The 21,959-nt window shown below is 40.3% G+C and overlaps 1 protein-coding gene across 1 annotated transcript; it reads right to left on the bottom strand.

The window, feature by feature from the left end:
• Window positions 1-1,403: 1,403 nt before the first annotated feature.
• sntg1 (syntrophin, gamma 1) lies at window positions 1,404-20,311 on the bottom strand. The gene is made up of 17 exons (XM_076098175.1): window positions 19,885-20,311; window positions 17,652-17,786; window positions 15,741-15,797; window positions 15,491-15,548; window positions 15,358-15,401; window positions 14,924-14,965; window positions 14,497-14,599; window positions 13,849-13,931; window positions 13,416-13,546; window positions 11,861-11,990; window positions 8,161-8,199; window positions 6,779-6,895; window positions 5,699-5,770; window positions 5,018-5,170; window positions 4,743-4,835; window positions 1,832-1,942; window positions 1,404-1,705 (listed from the first exon to the last, which is right to left on the bottom strand). Exons 1-17 carry the CDS (start codon window positions 19,909-19,911, stop codon window positions 1,523-1,525), a joined length of 1,578 nt encoding a protein of 525 aa, XP_075954290.1. The 5' UTR covers window positions 19,912-20,311; the 3' UTR covers window positions 1,404-1,522.
• Window positions 20,312-21,959: the final 1,648 nt, after the last annotated feature.

The raw sequence follows: 21,959 nt of genomic DNA, 5'->3' as shown, positions 1-21,959 counted from the left end.
ATAAAATAAACCTCACTCTCTAGATCCTATGATATAAAGGTATGCAACCGAGATCATTTTAAAGCACAAAAAGCATCACTCAGACTTTCTTTGCATAGACTGCACCACCATTAGTCTCCCTCAGACACTCATGTCAGCTTAACAAGGCCGCACAGTGCAGAGCACTTCACTGACCCCATTTAATTTGCTATCCTCTAGAGTTTACTTACCCATGGGCCTCTTCTGTTTGGAGTCTACTTTGTAAATGGAAGGTAAGAGCATGACTAATTGCGCTAATTGACCTGAACCCTTTTCGAGTATGATAGGTTAGTTATCCCTCTGCTGCATTTATAAACAGTTTAATACAGAGAGAAGTTTAAAGGGGCATCCCGAACCTTTGGACGCTACATATCTCTGTTCTTCACTGTGTTTTTTTCTTAATAGTCAACGGAAAGTTGTCATATTTACAAGCTGAAGTTAAAAAAAATATATTCCAAAAGACACCGATGCAGATTTTATTCTTCTGGTCGAGAAGATGATGAAGAGAGCGCCAGGTTATGAGGTTTCCACCTGGTCGTCTCCGGTGCACATCAAATTAACAAATGCCATAATCCCTACATGTAATCCCTCAAGTAATCGCCATAATTCATAATTCTTTGAGTTCATTTGAATGTCAGTGTTTATTTACATAATCAAGTTTTGGGGAGAAAATGCTTTAACATTATAGAAGATGTTTTATAATCGTGTTTGGAGTTGTATTGTCAGATTATAGTTGTGTGGTCCGTGATTTTTTTCATCCATACAATAAAAACTACGCCTTCATACACAGCCCTCTGACCTCAGCTTGTGGGTTTACGTCATAATCAGAGAACAATAAACGAGGTTACTCTGTATATTCGCGCACACACACACACATCTAAAGCATTCATTTCATCCAACCAAAGGTGCCAGCAAACTTCTGTGTAAACTTATCTAAAATTCTGAATCAGATTTATGTTGCCATGTAGCTTTTAGATGGGACTCATAAATAAATTGTACTGCTAATTCAAGTACGAATGTAGGTTCAATTCGAAATGAAATATAGAAAGCGTCATCATATCAGTGTCCAGACAAATCCCCACAGAAGTTCAAGGCATTTGCTGTCTGATGAGAAACAAAAAGGCTCCAAAATCTTGAATAAAATCACATAAAAAAGCACGCTACCGTGAGAAAAGAACTGCATTTTTCTTTGAGATGTGTTGAGCATAAGGATGTCGGAGGATCAAGAGGACGATTTCACTTAAAAACATATTAGAATCACACATTTTGTGTCCACAGTCTCTTCGTGAAGTTTCTCAAAGTAGAAGTTCATGTTTAGGTCCACGATTATTCCAGAAGTCTGAGTCGTCTTCCACAATATCAAGTATATCGCTCCCAAAGAGGTCTTTTGTAATAATGTCATGATGTGATCACTGTTGAGTTCACCTGTCCACCTTTTTAGGCCACGGTTTCACAGCTTCAATGCAGCATCCGTTCAGAATGAGTCAGAGGAGAGCGGCGCCTGTCAGGTGGCGTATTTGAGTTTAGGTGTCTGTGAATTACACGACATACTGCAAAGGGAAGAAAACCCGGCGGTCGTCGCGGTGCCTTGGCTCTCCACAAAAATCGGGTCCAGGCAAGCGACTTTGGCAGCAAAAAAAGCGTGAATGCAATGAAGCACGGCGAAGAGGTTTGAGAACTCCAGCTCCTAAAAGACAGAAGAAAAAGAAACATATGCAAGTCATATATCTTTCAGAACTTTGCTGCTTTGATCGTCTTGTTGAATAACCGTTCCCTCGACATGCAGCATTAAAGTTCTCTGGAAGTGAATTACCTTTGCTTCAATAGATTTGGAGTCTTGATTTTGGAATAAAAACTTGATCTTGCTTTTTCCATCATCAGATGATCCTTTAAGTTGGGAGAACTTGTATCTCCACAGGACAGCCTGAAGAGTTACAATCACAAAGATGAGAAGAGTCTTACTTTAACTAAAACAACAACAACACAACTACTGAATTCCTTCTCACTATTTCATGAATAATAATAAATTAGCATGGACAATGATAAATGGAGCATGTGAGCAGATAGAAGCTGTTGTGAGATAGAAACTTGTTATTTCCGCCATTAGGCAATTTAACAAGCCACCGCGATTCCACCTGAAATAGCAGAGCTTCAGTGATTCAATTAGTGTTGAACTGAATAAACAAAAAGCTGCACACAGTGAGCCAGACCGACTCCTCAGGTAGACAGCTGGCCGCACTTTTTACATGAATATGTATCTGTAACTGTTCCCGCCCCTGTTATTATTACTGTGACACCAATCAGATTAATTACGGCATAAGAAATAATGTTTAATGTGCCGTACACAAGAAGTCTCAGTGTGATATTTGGCACACACAAAAATTCAAAATCAGAGCAGACACATCAGAGTGTAACAGGAAGAGTGTCACCTCTCCAGCTTTCCTTTAAACCCCACTCTGACTCTGACAGAGGTGACGATATCACCACCTCCTTCATGTCAATCACAAGCACCTACTGTAGTATTATATCTGTACTGTGGCCTACGGCGCATGGAAAAATGTTCATTCTGTTTCCTCACAGGATTAAAGTCTCATGAGATCTCTGCTCAGATTTATTTCAGTTGAAGTAGGTGTTACGCTATCTTATATTTCTACTTTACTATGTTTTAGAAAGAGCTATACTCACTATATTTCACTACAGCTGCAGGTACTTCTTATTCAACATATTAGGATTTCACATACAATTATTATTGATACATTGCTGTAGATTAAATCAGCGAACAGAATAAATGGATTAAGATAATTTAGCTCACTTCGACCAGCTCCATTAAACTCTAAAGTCTTAAACATTAATGGAGCAGTAAGTATTCAATATTATAATATACAATGATATAACACTGACAGCGGCCATCCTCCTGCATAATAAGCATTCTTACATTAGATATTGTAGGAGCTCCTTTTTATTTGTTTTGAGTATTTGATTTGTTGGAGATATTCGCTTTATAAGTATGCAGTAAGGTATTGTGTGTTCTTTTGCTTGGCATTTGTTTAAATTATCATGTTTTGTAAGAATTATCAGCACTATGGGCACCAGGCTCAGGTTTTGTACAGGACCAGCATGCATCTGGGATATTTTTACCAGAGCAAGAGAGGATTTCCTTGTTTGCTAAATAAAGCACAGAAATGCCAGAATATTTGAATCCACAGTGGCTGTGTTTGCTTGTGTTCACTCTGGTGCACGAGTGGCCTTTTGATTTCAAATCTGATCAAAGTTTGATTTTGATAAAGAAAAAAAAGCCATCAAGCAAAAATGTGAACGCTGGTCTTTTGCAGGGTTTCCCACTGTTTTCTAGAGATCATTTTCCAGGACTTCTCCGGGACTTCTCCAGTGATGATCTAGCATGGCATGACATGAATCACTGCATACACTAATATGTTCCTCTCTGTAGAAGTCTGATATAAAAGATGTGCAGTCTGTGGCTATAAAGGATCTATGAAATCATCTCTTACACGCTTAGAAATGACTCATCCACTTTATTCAACCGTTGTAATGCCATCCACCCTGCATGTGGTACCATGTGACCAGACTTGGGGGGGGGTGTTCACAGCGCTTCCACAACATAACTCTGAGAGCAGCCTGTTTATCTATTTATGTTCAGGATTATATTAACGTTCAAATGGTAGTTTGTGAATTATTTTAGCCTAGTTGTTTATTTTCAGCTCAAGGATGAATGTTGAAATCATATTCCAGGACAATGCATGATTTCATAGGACATATTACTTTTTCCTCTTATTTTCCAGGCGTTTTCAATGACAACAGGATGTGTGGGAACCCTGTTTTACTTGTATACTTTCCCAGTGTGGTATTGCTACTTCTACTCCTGGGTGAGCCAGAGACTGTCTTAGAGAGATCTTAACGCTGGACAGGTCCCCCATCTACACCGACAGCAGCTAAAGGAACCCACATGTCTTTGGACTGTCAGAGGAAATCACACACATGAGAAGAGGAACATGCAAAGTCAACGCAGAAAGACCACAGTCGGTCAAACTCAGAGCTGTGCTGTGTGGTGTGCCTTATAAAGTAACGTTGCTGATTTTGATAAAAATAGAGCCATGGTAAAACATCTCACTGGGTCATGAGCCAGCAGATGCATCTCCACAGAGTTATACCCGCGCTGTTTCTGGTTGAAACTAATTCTTATATGCTTTTTGAAGTTTGCCAATAGCAGCTTTTAATTACAGAGTAATACCGCCCAGTGTTTTGTCTGCGATTGCAGTTTACACATGGACTGTGTTTTGTGCATTTCTCTCCGTAAACAATACGCTGGCAACATTTGTATTGTCTTTGGGAGACATTGTTGCTTCACATTGCAGGAACTAGGGCCAAAATCTTGGAGAACAATATGGCAGTGTCTCGTGTCCTGCTCATCCACATAATGTGCACATGTGGAGTAGTCTGCACAGCTCTCAGACCTGGGGAAAGGCCAAAATGAACTGCGGGAGGGAGTGAGAGGTTTGAGCCGGGGTGAGGAACCAGCCGTCAAAACAGATGTGCTCATACTCCCAAAATGCACACAGTGCAGAATAAGTAAGTAGCACTAGAAAAAAAGAAAAAGAGAGGCTGAGGCCTCGTGATTAGTTTCATCACACTGTGTACAATACGGTATCTCCCACTGAAAGATCCTCTCTTCCATATTTTTATTGATGATAAAGTCTCACACTCACCTTTGAAGCTGCATCAAAGCAGACAAAGCCCATGCTGAAGTCCACTGTTAGTCCCATGAGGTGGCTCTCCATGATGCAGGCATATGTTTTACACTACAGAACGGGAGAACAAGATGTTACCCAAATGAGCTACACAAGGACACAAACGCCTCTATATTTCCTGCTGAAAATGTCACATGAGTGTTATCAATCTCTGTACTAAAACGACTGAGTTGGAACCGTGCGCTAGATTAAAATCATCACAATTCCCTTCACGCTCCCTACTGTTCGGGTACCTGTATCCTCTCCACCTCCAGGAACGTGGCCATCTGAAAAGCCTTCTCCCAGATCAGCAGCTCGCACTCCAGTTCCACGCTGAAGAACATGTCCTCCCCGCTCTCCGTCTGGACGCTGAAGCAATGCTTCCTCTTGTCCAGAAGGTCATTATCCTAAGATAAGACAGTACGGCTGCCATGCTGATCAGGTACAGATGGGCAGAGTGACGCGGAGATAAGACAAAGCAACAGCAATGCAGTTTCCTGAAGCTCAAGGGAGGTTTATTTACTCTGGAGACTGCAGACTGTGGCTTTAAGAGCACTTGAATTATTTGACCCCATATAATCAACACTTACATGAATGTAATGCATATTAAATGCAAGCTGAACAGTGCAATGTTCATAGCATTGTGTAACGGGTGTGAACCTATATGAATCAAATTTGCCATCTTGAGTTTCGAGATAATAAATTGCAGATAAATTCTCACAATACAATTCAGAATGACCTCCAACCTGCGGAGAGTGAACAATGAAATCTGAACCTTGAGTGTCTGTGGGATTGGAGTAGAGAGACATGCAAATACATCGGTGGGTTATATAAGTGCATTCCTCAGTTTTCTGCTTTATATTCTCTCAATGCATCCAGTGCGAGGGGTTGCTTCTCTGAATGCTCAAGAAATGGAACCGAAGCGGCTGCCTTACCTTTAAAATCTTGCACATTATTTCGTACACAGTAAAGCTTTTCTCTGCTCTGGTCCAGTCCCATGTTGTCACCTGAAAAATGTCACATACATTTTGATGAGAAGAATATAGCTCTGTTGAAAAGGGAAATAAAGCAGAAGAACTGTCCCTTCAAGCAAACTGATGGAAATACTTTCAAATAGAATTTACAATTTACCGTTGTCTAAACCCGACAACACAGATTGATGTCATTGATAATGATGTCAAGGTAAGTAGGTCCGCTCTTATTCTGAAATACGACTGAATACAACTAATGTCAATCAAATATTTCTCAAAATCAATGAATCAATAATATGGAGTATACTGAATTTTGTATCTGAGCTTGTTAATGATAAAATGACAGCTTGTTAAGTGATGTTGTTTTCACAATATTTTTCAAACCCCGCTATTTTTCCACACCTCAACTTAATCAAAAGTAGCCCAACTGGGCGGAAACCAACCCAATCTGTCAACCTGTCGCTCTCTTTATACATCCAGCGCCTATTTACGGTTGCTAAGCTTGGGGGCGGGGTTTAGCCAGTGGTCAATTATTAATGAACGTTGTGGATTTCAAAACTGTCATCCTGCCATTTGAGGGGAAATATTCCTTAAACTGTAAGTAACTAGTCTTTCGTGATGAAGAAGCTTGTCACATCGCCTGAACAAGCTTCTATATACCACCATCCACGCACATTAGCATATCCCATTTATATGAGCACATTCAAGTTGAGCAGGCAATTCCAGTTTTCTATCAATCTTTTCTCATCTCCAGCACCATCAACAGCTTATCCTTCTTATCATAATCACGTAAGTGGCTGGCAGAATGTAAACAGATTTAATGATCATCATCAATCAAGAGGAAGATCAATGCAGCACAAAGGACTATGAGTGAACTGCTTCCTTCTTTTCTTTCCAACAGGAAAACATTTTCTCCTTCAACAATACATTAACGCAATATGAAAAATCTCCCGCAGAGTTGAGCGACATTCAATTCAAACACGTACTTCTGATGGTTTAAAGAGGAAGTTAGTCAAAACAAATGGGGATCAAGTGAAAACTTACAGGAGGTGCTGAAAACTTAAAGAGTGAGGAGCCCCGCAGAGCGAGGAACTTTGGTGAATACATTCGGTCCTGAACGGAGTCCTGCTCCTTCTCGTCGACCCAGCCCATGTAGATAATCTATCAAACAGGGAAAAAGAGACGTGTGAGGGATGTGGAATGTATGAAAGGGATCATAGGCAAAAGTTGGGGTGGATACGGAAAAAACTCAAATGTAAATTTGTGTCACGATATCATAATGCTTCTCTCCTCTGCCACTTTTGTTCAGGGGTGAAGTATCAACACTACTGATACTAAGCTTTGTTTTCAGAGGCAATACTGCATCAATAGGATCAACACCAAATAACATGCATGGTGTCATGGTGAAGACTGTGCTTAGAGGACACTGAAGAGTCTCTGCGTGGTTTTATAAGCTTGCATGCGTGCAGCAATCATGTCATTGGTTCAAAGGATTTACACAATGAAACATTGTTATTTAACAATAAAAATGTCTTTTGTTTTAGCATGTATGTGATTAATTAATTAACATAACTTTACCGTTTCCACATATTGCCCACACCAGGTTTTCTAGCTTTAATAGTATCAAACTTTTGAAGAAAAAAAAACGTCCTCTCCAAATGTTAACGTGATGCTTATTAAGTCAGAAATATTCAACTTAATTGAGAAATACTTGTGAAACAAAGCTCTCAGGGGCTTTAAAGATAAACCATTCAGGTAAAAATCCAATATTGTCACTCTTGTAACAATAGGTACTTAAGACGTCGCTAAACAGTATAAACAGTATGTTATTGTCATATTGCCCACATGAAAGTTAAGTATTCAGGAAAAAAACAGATGGGAAGAAAGTAAAGCAAATGTTCTGAGACGTGATTTCAAAAATCAAGTTTATCTCAACATCAGTACTCATTCAATTCTTTACCAAAGTAAAATGTTTGCTTGCTTTTCTGTTTGGAGTTTTTTCACTGATGGCAAAACAAGCGAGTGAAAGATTCGGGACAAGTAGTCACGTCTCATGCCGCTTTCTTTCTTAAAAGAATTGTCAAGTGAATTCACATGTTTTTCGTGCGGCACAAACCAAAATAAATTAGTGACAAAAAAGGAGCCCCACGTTCAGACTGAGAGATGACACTGTAAGTTAACTGAAGGCACTCCAGTTGTTTTCTGATCATTTCTCAGTGGATGGGTTTTAATGATGCAAACATTCTCCTTGTGTTGCAATAGTTGGCAAGATTGTACTGTGCCCTTTCTGTGACTGGCTGACCTGATTAGATTTACTTGTGAAGTTACAAGATGAGGATAAAATGCACAAATTAAAGTCAGCCCAAGCAAAGATAAAATCTAAACAAGCAGCAGGGGCTCAACTGCCGCCTGGAGAAACGTCTTACCTGCTGGTTAACTGGAAAATTTCGGTTAATCTTCTTCACCTGTTAAATTTAACAAGAACATCAATATCCCATTAAAACGTCTTCTGCTAACAATCAGACACCAATTACTGGCAGCATATCAAATAAGTGTGGGACCCCGTAGGGACTGTGTTAAAAACAAATAAACCGTGAATCACTGTATCTGTGCTAACATGTTAACCACAGCACTGAATGAATACTGTTAGAGCTACTTCATTTATTCAATGCATGCAAATTACAAAATGAGATAGATAGTCATTTCCACAAGGACCCGAGGCTCTTCCTAAAAAAAGAAAAAGAAAAAAAGAAATCCATTTAAAAAAATCCATTCTCTCTGTGATAATAAAAGCGGGGAAACTACCGAGAGAGCAGTCAGGCTTTAAATTAAAACATTCTGCTCAGATCACAGGTATCACTCGCTCCTAATCCTATACCGTACTATCAATATAACTCTTTCTTAGCAGCAGAACACCAAATTAAGCCGTCCAGACCTGAACCCGTCCTCCTATAGAGGCGAGTCACTGCTGCTTTATTCGAAATGTTTGGGTTGAGATGGGTTTTTTCAGCGGAGGAACTGAAACGAAACAGCCAGATATAACTGTCAAGATGTGAGCCGGGTTTGGATATTTGAGAGCAGAGACCGTTGGTTTGTTCACATTCAGCTGCTGGTTGTTGTGACCGCCCACAGCGACAGCAGGTCCTAACCCGCCTCTGACACCAACAAGGAACCGCTGTGGCGTCCAGTTCTTTAACTTTCACAACAAATCAGGCAACAAGTCAGTCCAAAAATACACACAGGAGAACTTTCACTGGAGGTGAAAAGTACCTAAAGTAATGTTTTGAGTAATTGTTTCATGTATTTTTTACTCATGAAAAATCCTTGCTTTTATTCCGTCACATTTGGATGTATTCATCGCTCTACTTTTATCTATTTTATTATGCATCCATGAGGTAGATCAGCACTGACTCAGCACAGGGGACTCTGTCCAGTAGACAAGCTGGTCCCAGGTCTGCTGCCGCTCCTAAATGCTACCGCAGCCACGCCTCCACTTGACTCTCTGAAGCCGTGGCCTTGATAAAGACTCAAATTATGCACACGGAAAAAAAACCCCCGAGTCAAACTGCTTTTATTTCATGCAGACATGACTGATGCGTTTCAACCACAGATGGTCTTCCTCGAGTCAAAGTGAAGAAGTGAACACGTCTGTATTTAAAACGTAATTAGTGAGGAAACATCACAGCATTATCTCCTAATTGGCCTAAATGAGTCATCTGATAAGAGACATTTTCAGAACGATAAGAGACTGATGTGTTATTGATGTGCTCTGTGGCCGTCTGTGGTGGGAACTGGGACTTAATAGACACAGTCTATTATGCACATGATTTATGATTTATTTACCAAATCATAATATAATATATGACTCAACAAGCAAAGCATGTAATTTGAAAAAAGATCTTTACTTATTGGTGTACTTAGAGTACAATATCAAGGTAATATTTTGTGATAACACTTGAGAGATTCAGACTGGTATATACAGTGTCATTTCATCACAAATTGTAAAAGTATAACATTGATGCACCTTCCTGTCCAGTAATTTAACGGCATTTGTTCAAGACAAATGGTGAAATGTTTTACTACAAGCTCACTTAAATATTATGACAGCTATCAAAGAAAGACTGAAGCTGCTCTGCAAGCAAAGGATGATCTTACTCTTAATTGTGTTCCTGGTGTTCTTATATTTTATCATTTCTGTCCATTTCTACATCTCATTTGTAAGGTTTCCGATTTAACAAGCGGGGCTTAATCATTCTAATACAAATATAATATCTATGAATATTGAAAAACAGGTGAACACTTGCTAAAACAAGCCCCTGACATATTCTCTAGTTTTACAGTTTATTGGTTTTTTTAAGGTCTTTGAGGGACTCTGGCTGATCCTAAGCCTAATAATTCAATCAATAAAATCACTTTATTTGTCCCAAAAGGGCAATTAATTGAGCAGAAGTGAAATTAAAACAAAAAGCACACAAGCAAATCACATAATAATCAAAAGACACATTATATGTGTATAAGACACAGACATTTAAAAAATAGTTATATTTGGAGTACAAAATATGAAATAATAAAATATGTTATAATTGACACCCTGATTGAAGCAATTTAGTTGAATGATAGTGAATAAAAGTTCATCTTATATCTGTTATATTGGTTTTTAAGCTTCTGTTGGTCCAGCACTTTGGTTCAGACTGAAATATCTCAACAATTACTGGACATTTAAAGTCACAAGAAGATAAATCCTACATGCCTTTTCCTTTAATGCCACCATGATTGATGATACTTAGCTGAGATAATAGCTTTGGTGATTCCTTCACTTTTCATCTAGGGACAAAATCTATGCTTGACCAATACTTTGGTTTATGATGAAATACCTGCAGAACTAATGACATTCTCATCAGCCTCAGCTGTGCTTTGTGTTTAGTGCTAATAAGCAAATGTAATCATGCTAACACTCTAACCTAAGATGGTAGACACGGTAAACATTATACCTGTTAGCATGCTAACGTTTGCATTTAGCTCATAGACAATAACCAATCTCCTTTTTTAAAAGTAATGCAGGTTCTTATCTGAGAAATACTGAAGCTTATTAATAATCAACATCATTACTGGGTCAGCGGTATCGATATCATAGTGCCTTTTCAATTAGACATCTGTTTTTTTTCATCAGAAATCTTAATGTCCTACATCTAGGTTGCTATAGTTTACTCACACCCCTCAGTAAAAGCAAAGGCCAGAGAATGAGAAATGCTCTCTCCATTGTTGAGGCCATTCTGGCAGTGAGTGATCAGCGTAATGTTTAGCACGTCCCTCACTTCATCCACTCCAATTAACCAGGCCTCCATTATTCTCTGGAGACCCTCTCTCTCTCTCTCACACACACACACACACAAAGCCTCGCCAGTGGACACATGATCATTACAAATCCCTGTTTTCACTGCTGCTCCCTCCATGTCGCATTCATCGTCTCTATACTGACTGGTTACATATTTCTAGATAACAGACTCTCTACAATAGACATATACAGTAGCATATATATATATATATATATACTATATGCTATATACAGTAGCATATAGTGTGCTGATTGGAAATACACCTAAATATGCTCATAAATGTGTCAAAATCAGACACTTCTTGACGGGTTTTGTATGATTCACCGCACATGATGGAGCTTGTTAGCAGTGTTTGTATTTGACCCCTCTCCCATCTCGCTGAGCAGCATCACCCATCTGGAAACACGCTTTGGTTTTTTCCCCCCCCGACAATAGGCTCACAACAAGAGAAAGACACAACACTGTTGTTATTTCTTTGTTTCTTGCTGCCTTTTGCCATCATTATTGTTCAACGTATTATTTTGAATTATAGATAATAAGTGCATGGGTTTGGCTGGAGGGAGTAAGTGCAGCGGAACTGCTGTTGTTGTGACCCTGGGCTCGTAGAAATAAGTGTGTACTTTACTTATAGAGTGAAAAGACATTAGTGCGTGTCACTTAATGCTGTGACATTTGCAAAACGGACTCTCAGACAAATTGAAACTCTTCTGCATCAACTCCCAACCCAACATGTTATTGGCTTACACGGGGGACAGCGAGAGGCTAACACGGGTTATTATTTCAGACTCACATTGTGCTTGGTGAGACCGGAAACGTTGCCGGCTATTGCCTGAAGCCAGTCCAAGCAGTCCTCCGCTGTGGGCAACTGTATAACTCCGCTGCAAACTCCGTCCACAGCTATGACCTGGAAAGCATTTATCCTGAAAGAATTAAGAGAAAAACAAAAAGATTACGGGGTGATTCAGCATTGATGAACTACAAATTACATACCGAAACTCTTTTCATTGATTTAGTATGCTCAAGGAAGCAATCGCTTTCCATTTATATCAGTAGGGGATGAGAAACTTACTTGCGATATGTAATCTTTCTCAACTTTACTTTAGTTTCGGGTGGTCGAAGCAATTATTCCATTTCATTTCGTCCCAGCATGCAAAACTCTGGGCAGAAACTTTGAAAATTCACACGTAACACTTTTCATCTAACATCTCAGTAAGAAAAAAGTGTTTCGCAAACATGTTGAACAATTAAAGTATATGGACTCATGTGTCTGGAAATAAAAGTTGAATTCCTTTGGAACTGCAATAACAGATTTGTTTGGCCACTTTGGTGCAATGTGAACACAACACTGACATATTATCCCCTTTTATGTTGATATAGCAAACTTGTCTGCAAACAGTTATTTGCAGCTTATTTACACATCCAGTCGTGTTTCTGGCCGACTGAATGGGGAAAAAATGTGGCTTTTTAAATGCTAACTGCTCCACTATGTTCACCAGCTGGTTCTAACGGCTGTCTGGTACTGACAGGTAGTGTATTGTAGGTTTTTTTAGCTTTTGATGCAGCCACACTATGAAAGTGGTGAGAGTGAACCAAAACAGCGACGTTGCAGCCGGACAGCTAAACAATGAGCTGAAACACTATAAAGCTCCGGAAATGTAAGGGGAGCTGCAAATTCAGGCGATAATTCCCAGACGGTTCATCACTACGAGCGACCCCTTTCACATTGTCATCTGATATATCGTGATCATAAAAATTATGATCATAGCTGCTTTTAATGTAATATATGATTTTCAAATCAGCCTACTCACAATTCCATAACTAAAATAAAAATAATAACGCAAACAATTGTTACTCTGATATGTTTTGAGTCTGATGTGCTAAAAGATCCGAAGATAAAGTGAACACTATTACCCACTTCATGTCCAATCAATCTAAAAACGTATAATACCCATATGCAATTTTCAGTTAATGGGCTAAAACGTGCCAAACCACAAGTGTGGGCCATTAAGAGACAATCCACTAGATTGCTGTTTCCATCATCCAGTGTAGCAAAATGAAAATGTATTTATTGACAGCCAAATGGCTTATTAAGTCGAGCATCCACTGTTCAGTATCTGTCCTACTGCAGACTATATTTTGCTCATCTGATTGTGTTGAAAGGGAATAGACTAAATAGGCTTTTTGTTATAGATGAAGGATGGCAGTCTGCTCCATTTGAAAACCCCTAGGCACTTAACAAGTAGGAGATCTTATCACTGCCGGCCTGTAGAGCCTTACAGGGAGAAACCGGCTCTGCAAGTGAGAACTGACACCACTGACCATGAAGATGAAGTCCTGCAGCTCACCTGCAGACGTCAGAGCCCGGGTTGTACTGCGACAGGCGTGAGTGAAGCAGTGGAATAAGGCGCAGGTCCACCCATCTCTTCTCCCAGCGAAGCCCCGGGGACGTGGGCCAGGACGAGCAGGACAGCGTGTCCTGCAGAAGTGTGAAACGCAATTTAGAGGAGCTTGTCGCTTCCCACCTCGCACATTTCAAACAATCGACATACGAGAGCTCTGCTGTTGTTGCTGCATGTGTACAGGCAGGCCCGGTGAGCGCGTGCTGCAGAGGAAGGCTGATTCACCTTCCACAAAAGATAAAGATAGAGCGTCCCGATTATCAGCGAGCAGTGACAGTTGCATGGAAACAACTTTCTGGCACCGGGTACGCTGCTGCATGGTTACAGAGGGACATTTATAGAATCAGTCAGTCAAATAAGGAGCTAATGAATAAAGTACCGTGTTGTTAGGATGGTAGTTTAAGTGCAGGCCGCTATCGCACAGAGGAGAGGAGGTCCCACTACTCTGGTCGCTGGGGATGCCTGAATGTACAGCAGGGACACACACACACACACAAAACAGCCAATAAACCCTCCAAACTCTGAGCAACACTACCATCGATTTCAAGGTTTCCAACTGCAGCGGATCACGGATATCAGCAGAAGTGTGTTACTTTGTTCTCTCCTCCAGTGTGGGCTCCTGCTCTGTGCCAATTTGTATTCAGTTGTCTGGTTGGATGGCCAGTCAACCTGGCCTATATACGCGTATGAAAGGATTTTATGAAAGCTTTCATGTCTGATGACGAGGCTGAAGCTCTCCTTTGCAAAGAGCAATCAATTGCACCACAATGGGCAATGTCAATTCTTTCAGTTTAGTCTTCATCTCCCCCCTCTCTCTCGTTTCCTATCTTTAGCAAAGTGAAGCAACTGAATTTATATTTTTTATTCTCAAAGTGGCTCTTCATTACAGTTTATTGTCACCAGGACAACCAATTCTATTAAGAAATGAATACCAGCTATAAATACTCTTGGTTCATTATTTTTAAGTGCGGTAACGTTAATTATAGGCCTGTACTTTAATTAGAGAGTGAGCGTAGAGGTTTCTTACATGTGCAGTCTTCACACAGGGGCAGTTTCAGAAAGGCTGGAGTCTTCTTTAGGAAAGAGACGTTAAGAGTCACTTCTTCACCAGCATTTCTCAGAACCTGGACCTGGAAGGTAAAAACGGCAGGAATATCTTTCTTTTTTTTTTTTTTGCAGAAGCTGAGAACTGCGAGGTTTTCTGCCGATCGCTCGCTGTAATGAAACATGTTGCGCTAACGTCTCTCTAAGAGTGGAAATCCAAGATAAGAGATTTACACAGACTTACACACACATTTCTTGCAGTTACATTTAAAAAAAAAAAAAGCATGAAACAGAAACAATTGGCTTTACATGTCAAAAAGATACAAATCCTTAAGTCAGACAAGATAAGCTGTTGAAAGAGCTGCTGCTGTGCGCCGTTGCAAAATATGAGATATGAGATGACAGCTTACCACTTCCTCGTGGCGATAACTTCTAACGTTTATTCCGTTTATCTGGAAACAACAACAACAGGGTTACCCTAAATAATACTGCTGACATCACATCACTGTAACTTCCATCTTCAAAATGATTAATGAGGAAAGCATAATAACTGTTATGGCATCTGCGCTGAAAACTGTAAACAAGAGAGTCACAACCACAGTCGCCATGAATACAGAGCGTCTCTGGCTGCCTTGTAAATGTTTCCACTGCATCAGATGCGCTGAGAGAGTTTTTCTTTTTTTGTGGATTACATGTAATAAATGAAAGATTGGGGATGAGAAATGTATCTATGGGGAGGCAATTTTGTGGACATGTGGCTCATGAATTATTAAAGGTACGGTGTGTGTGTGTGTTATTTTGCAGAGTAGGATGAGGTGTATAAACAAGAGCTTTGGCATTATACCTGAAGGATGCAGTCTCCAATGAAAAGCAGCCCAGAGAGTTCAACTGGAAGTAACAAAAATCACTTTAGTAACAACAAACTAAGGGAGGGAAATAGAAAGAGTTGTAGATCTTTTGCAAAAACAACAGCATACCTTTTTGTTCTTTTGATATCTTTGATATTACAACAGGGATTTTATGCTCTGCTCCACCCTAAGGACAAATCACATTACATTGATTTACAAAAGAAACACAAACACTCGAAAGCAACTCAATTTTCCCCGACTCAAATCCCTCAGCTAACGCTGTTATTTCAGTTTGACAAGAAAATGATCAATAACACTTGTTCGGACTTAATTTAAAGCAGTTGGGACGAGCAGCCTAATCAGATGGGATCTAAATTACCTTGATGCTCAGGCCAAACCCTCCAATTGTCTGCCTCCTGATCGTTACAGTCCTTTCCTGGAAGAGATTCAGTTAGAGCCGAGAAATGAGTTCAGACTGATGCTGAACCTGTGGGAGCTCTTACAACAGAAGTGGGGAGGGTTGCTTTTGTCAGAACTCAAATGAAATAACAATGAATTCAAATGGGGAAAGATAAAAAAACAAACATAAAAACACAGTATCGTGTATTTTCAATAAGAATCACACATAAAGTAGGAAGCAGTGATAATGCAATATTATATTTTTTTACTTTTCTTGTTTGTTATATATCCAAGCCTATACGTAACACAGTTTTGACAAAGTAGTGGTGGGTAAATGTAAAATGACAAAAATAAAGTTGATTCTTTTCTTGGCTGTCAGCACTGGGTTTATAGAAAATGCAATGTTTCGGTCATACTGCAGACCTTTGCCAGGCAGGGAATTTCCAATATGTAACAACATCATCTTTATTTTTGAGCCACAAGCTTCAACAACCAGTCAAAAAAGTAACAAAAACCTGAAACAATAACAACATGAGAGAAATTGTTTCTCTCATATCAGGGATGTTTGGTTTTTTTGTTTGTTAATTTTTACAATTATTGATTCTGTAATTGTCGCAGGTATTTGTGACTTGACTCCTTTAGTGGTTGTTGCTGCCTGTGACTCTAGAATAAAGATGTTGTTGTATCATATTGGGAAGTTGGTGCCTGACTCTACATTTCAACATATTTAGTGTCGACAGTGCAGGAAGTCAACGCTTCCTTTTAAATGTGTAAGTGTAAATTGGTCTCCGAGGCTAAGGAAGTCTTCACTAGGAGTACCTTATATGCTAATGTTGTATTAATGTAACATGTCTTCTCGCTTAACGTTAATTAGTCATCATGTTTCAGAGGACACAAGTGCTTCCTCTGTTAATCTTTGAGGGTTTATACAGCAACATAACTGAATGAATAATTCCCTTTTCATAGAGGTAACCTTCATGTATTGTGCAGTACATGTTACTGATTTCATTGCACTATAGTGCAAGGCCTGTTCAAACGAGCTGGTATTCTCAAGAACCGCTCATCCAAACCACTTCACACTTGATACTGTGCTTTCTGAGCAACACACCTGCCATGACACGATGCATCCCTTAGCAATGCTAGAGTATAATATATACACGACATAATTTGGGTGCAATAGCGCACACAATCATTTTATGGCTTCAAAAAGTAATAAATACGTCCCGTAGATTTCCGGTCTCTCTTTTTTCATCTGTTCTTGAACGTACTGTAACAACGTCTCATCATACAACATATGATATTTATTGTAAAGAAAGCCAGCAACATGTGTCAGTTTCTGCTCGTTACATGCATAAACTTCCTTCTTCACAGGAAACAACTTAGTTAGGTTTAAGAAAAGATCATTGTTTGGGTTAAAGTAACTACAGACGTGACTAAAGTATGTGACAAATTAATTAATCATATTTTGTTTTATCCATCGCCCTTGCCGTTAGCCCCATTTTAAAATTACAGCACATTATTTTTTGTAGGTGTAGCTACAAATGCTGGATCAGCAAAGCCGGAGTATAGCAAGCGACGGAAAGCAAGCTGTACCCAGCATGCCGTTCGGTGGTGTAACAGTTAATAGGGGTCCCCTCTCAGTACACTACGCAGTGTGTGTGTAGCTTACATAACGCACGACTAATAAATATGTCCCATAGATCTGAAGGGTTGCACTTTCTCGGGTCCTTAGCAATTCACACCAAGTGTGAATCAATCGGATGAACGGCTGTTGAGAAAATCAAAGAACAGACACAGAGACAGACAGAGACTCCTTCCAGTTGAGTTAGATGAGCATGCGGCGTGTGGCACAGCGGCGTTTAGTGATTATGAGACGGACTGGGTTACTTACACTTGAATAAAAAGGCTCTCCTGACACACAGATGACATCTTGTTCTTGAATGGTCAGAATATCTTTGGCCAAGTGCAGTCGAATACTAAACGGCTCCTCATTACCTTCTTGCATCAAATAAATCCCAGTCTTTGTCTGCGAACAGTCAGAAAGATAAAATCATTCATCATCACTAAATTAACTGGCCATGAAATTAAATGCTGTTCAGAATACTCGCTGCACGATGAACATGGAAATTAGGATATAGAGCTTTGGTGATGTCTGTTATTTTCTATTTTACTACTTTCCTTGTTAATGCTAATGTTGGAATAAATAACCATATTCAGCACTTTGATTAATAAACACACACACACACATCTATATATATAGCAGTTGTCCTATGTTTGTGTATATATATATATATATATATATATATATATATATATATATATATATATATATAAACATAGCACAACTGCTGATTTATGTTTTCAAATAATGAGCAGACCCTCCGAGAGGCAGCTTTTTATGAGTCGGTTGCTTTGGATACATTCACGCTGAGAGAAAAAATGATATCATCTAATTTGTTCTACGTGTAACGCTGATGAGGATGATGGCAAATTAAGAACCTGTGAAATTAAGTGGCTGGAACCAAGCTCGCCCTCCAAATTTGAATTTCCCTGCTTCACATAAGCAACTGTTTCCAATGATCCATTTAAAAACGTGCTAATCCGCATAGATTTGCATTCTGCGTATCCTTCCTCCTCCCTGGCTAATTGCAATGCCTGTCCTGTCCTTGACTTAAAAAGGTCTGAATAAAAGACGCACCTTCACCTGACAAGACTGCTAATAGAAAATAAAAAGACACCAGTGTCAGCGTCCTTGTCACCTGGGATCCGCCGCTCATCAGTTAACAAGACAGATGCACGATCGCTATTCTTAGATAGAGTATCTCAACTGCAGGTCAAACTTCAGTTTATGGAGCATATTATCTTGCGCCCGTAATTAGGAATGTGAAGAAATGAGCCTCCGCCTGCAGCTGCAGCGTTAGAAAAGAAATGAGGGGCACATTAATTCACATTATTTGAAGTAACGTGTGTGAGAGAGTCATTAGCCGAGCAAAATGAGGGCAGTAGTGCCATAATTGCATATAGCTGGGTCACACAGCGTTTCACGTGGTTGAGCGTCGTCTGACCTGCTGTAGCACTTTGCATTGCACATAATTAACCTCATCTGTGATCCTATTGTATGTTCATCTATCACTCTCCCCTCCAAACATCCCTCCATTATTATCTACATCATCGTCTCTAATCTGATATTGTGCACATGAGTATTTCCAATGCAGGATATGCAACAAGGATAAGTCTTTCTAACCCAGGGGAGTAGAAGGGATTGGAGTAGTGGAACTAATTGCCAAGGGACATAAATAGGGAGGCCCTTAAATAAAGAATCGTATTAAAAGTTATACTTTTTTAAGTTAATAGCACTATTAGAAAACCGTTGCTTCTGGCTGACTAAATAGTGTGTCATATTATTTCTTGTATCTAAAAGAATATAAAGGCCTCTGGAGTTTTGCTGATGCTAAAGACTTCAGGTGAAGCCGTCGTGTCATATAAAAGAAATGTAAGACTACAAGAAGAACAAAGAAAGCCAGGAGAAATAAATAAATCAAAGGGGAAGCAACTTGCTAGAAGTGTTAGGTTGCTGATAAATTAAGCAACACTGGCCTCAGTTTGACAAACAGCCACGAAAAGTGGATCACCTGCAGGTCCGTCATCCTCCCGTTACTGAGGATCCGAGTTCATAAAGCGGCTACTGAAAGTCCCTTCAATCAGTAATTTACCGCATTTTACACGGATAAGGAGATTGATGGTGATTACAGCGGTACAATACTGTACAGCGAAATATTATGAACACAAAACAAGACAAAAACATAGTGATAACTTTAAAAAGAAATCGAACATCATACAATTGTACGGAGCAGCGGCTAATTGGACTTTCTCTTTAAGAAGCCTGTTTCATTGTACTGTATGTGTTTACTTGTCGATTGAGTTATTTGTGCAGGTGTAACAATGGATGGATTGAAAGGGGAGGGGGAGCCTCTGAGGCTGCATATGCACAGGGCCACAGATTTATGTGCTGTCTAGCCCGCATGCTTTCAGCGATGTTGTTTCAGGCCTTTGAAAATGCCACAGCTGTTTCTATAATCAGTCAATTTACTGTCAGAATATTACATTGATTGAATCCTACCAACCTCTTCATTTGAAGTCTTGAAATCCATGTGCTACTACGCAGTGAGGGATACTGCAACGGTGAGAAAACAAGATAGAGTTAGTCCGTGGAGAGAATTGCTTAATGACACGACCAACTCGCTGCAGCAAAAAAACGTACAGCCGATTTAAACTGGCATTGTTAGCAGGTTCATTATAGTTCTGCCTTTCTCACATATAACTCCGAGATATGTGCCTTTTCTAACTCGACTTAAAAAAAAAAATCCCCATTGAGCAATCCCGGGAGAATACCGGAGACCATTAAGCGATGATGAATAATTCATCAGCAAAGGTGAGAACCCAGGTACCCTAATAAATGTTTCAATACTGAATCCAGCGCTCCCAGACTTGAACTGTGTTGCTATATCTGATGCCTTGTCAGAGGTAAAACTGGGCCACTGCAGGAGAATATACCACAGTTTAAGTACGACAACCTGACACCTATTGTGGCTTTAAAGAAAAGAGCGGCACAACCATTACATGCCACATACGTTTTCAAATGATTGTACCTGCTGTATACCAGCAGATACACAAGTATACAGCCTTGAAAAAATGTTATGCGAGAGCCTCATTTACACAAACCAGTTCCACTCAGTTGTAATCAGACACGACTGCCACTTGACTCAACAAAACGAGTGCAGAATAAAAATGGCTCACACTTGAATTATAGAACCTGTGCCGCAGAGGGAGTCGGAGACTGACCTCAGTAGAAAGGCCCCCAGTGCTTTGTACGGTGAGATCTAGCCATCAAGCGGTGAGTTGATCCCTGATCTGAGCCGCAGCAGAGGGCCTCCCCGGATCATGGCTGTCGGACTTGGAGAGCAGTGCCGTCACCTCTCCTGGCCGGCTGTGGGTGTCGAAGAGCAGGATGAGGCTACCGCGTAGTGAGGTGTCACTCTCAGCGGCCCCTGATCGGTGGTCGTGCTGCAGTAACAGGAGGAAGATGTAGTTACGGTATCATTCTGATACTAAAACCCCTTGCAGGTGAGGAGCTGCTGTTCAACGCAAACAAACAAACGGTCTTAAAATGAAGCTCGAAAAGAGAGCTGAATATTGTTGATTGGATGCTTCTGACTATGACTGAATAGATGTAATCTACAGTCGCCAGCAACACAGATGAGTGCGATGTCAATATAATGTGACCGCATGTACGTGGGATGTTGAATCAGACGCAACTCAAAGCTTTCTTCCCCAAATAAGCACCTGGTGCAACAAAAAGGAGATTCAAAAGCAAACTCAGAACTGTGAATTCCATCCTTCAGCACACGATGAAGGATCCTCTCAAACGCCTCACTCCTAAGAAACCTGTGGATTCCGTGTGCACGAATGCCAGAACGCAATTAACTCATATTCTTCCATTTTTGTATGCCAAGCACAAATGACTCTGTTTATCGCGCTCCAATAGTGCAGCCTTGAGCAGCCCTCCTTGTTAGTTAGCATTGTTGGCTCGACGCCAGCTTTAAGTTGAGCCGCAGAGTTGATTGTTTTTCTACAGCAGGGGTCTTCAACCTTTTTTACTCTCAGAGCTGGTGGGCGGGAGCTATTTATAGCACCGGGTTGTTCATACGGTGCAAACCTTTTTTTTCAGCCACCGCATGCATCGCCTCGGTTGCGATCCCGCCGTTTATGAACAGCTGTTTGTGTTCCGTCAGGAAAATGTGCCACGAAACGAAGCCTCTGTTGCTGCCTTGGCCTTCTTCGTCAGGTTGTTAAACAGAGACTGTTGTCTTTTGAGTGATGTTTTCAGCTCGTTTAGGTTTCATTCTCTGTTCGTTGACTGTTATCAGCTGGAAAGTCACATTAAAAAGGTTGCGGTTGACTTCCAGCAATAGCCACTCGGCTGGGTGCGGGAGAAGATCATGTTTGTTACTCGCTTCAATAAAGAGATTCCAGGCTCTTTCACTTTGGGGTGAGGTATCCAATTAATTAGGCTTTCATAAACAATTTACCTGCCACACTAGTCCACACTGCCACCCCTGGTCACCCGTGGTAGGCTCCCAATATACACAATACACAGACATAACTAATGGCTCCTACAACGTTGGTGAAGTGGCGCTCG

This window comes from Anarhichas minor, unplaced genomic scaffold (genome assembly GCF_050575085.1).
Source record: "Anarhichas minor isolate MPS153535 unplaced genomic scaffold, ASM5057508v1 ptg000024l, whole genome shotgun sequence".
In the NCBI taxonomy this organism is placed as follows: Eukaryota; Metazoa; Chordata; class Actinopteri; order Perciformes; family Anarhichadidae; genus Anarhichas; species Anarhichas minor.
This window is presented reverse-complemented; position numbering and strand designations above follow the sequence as displayed.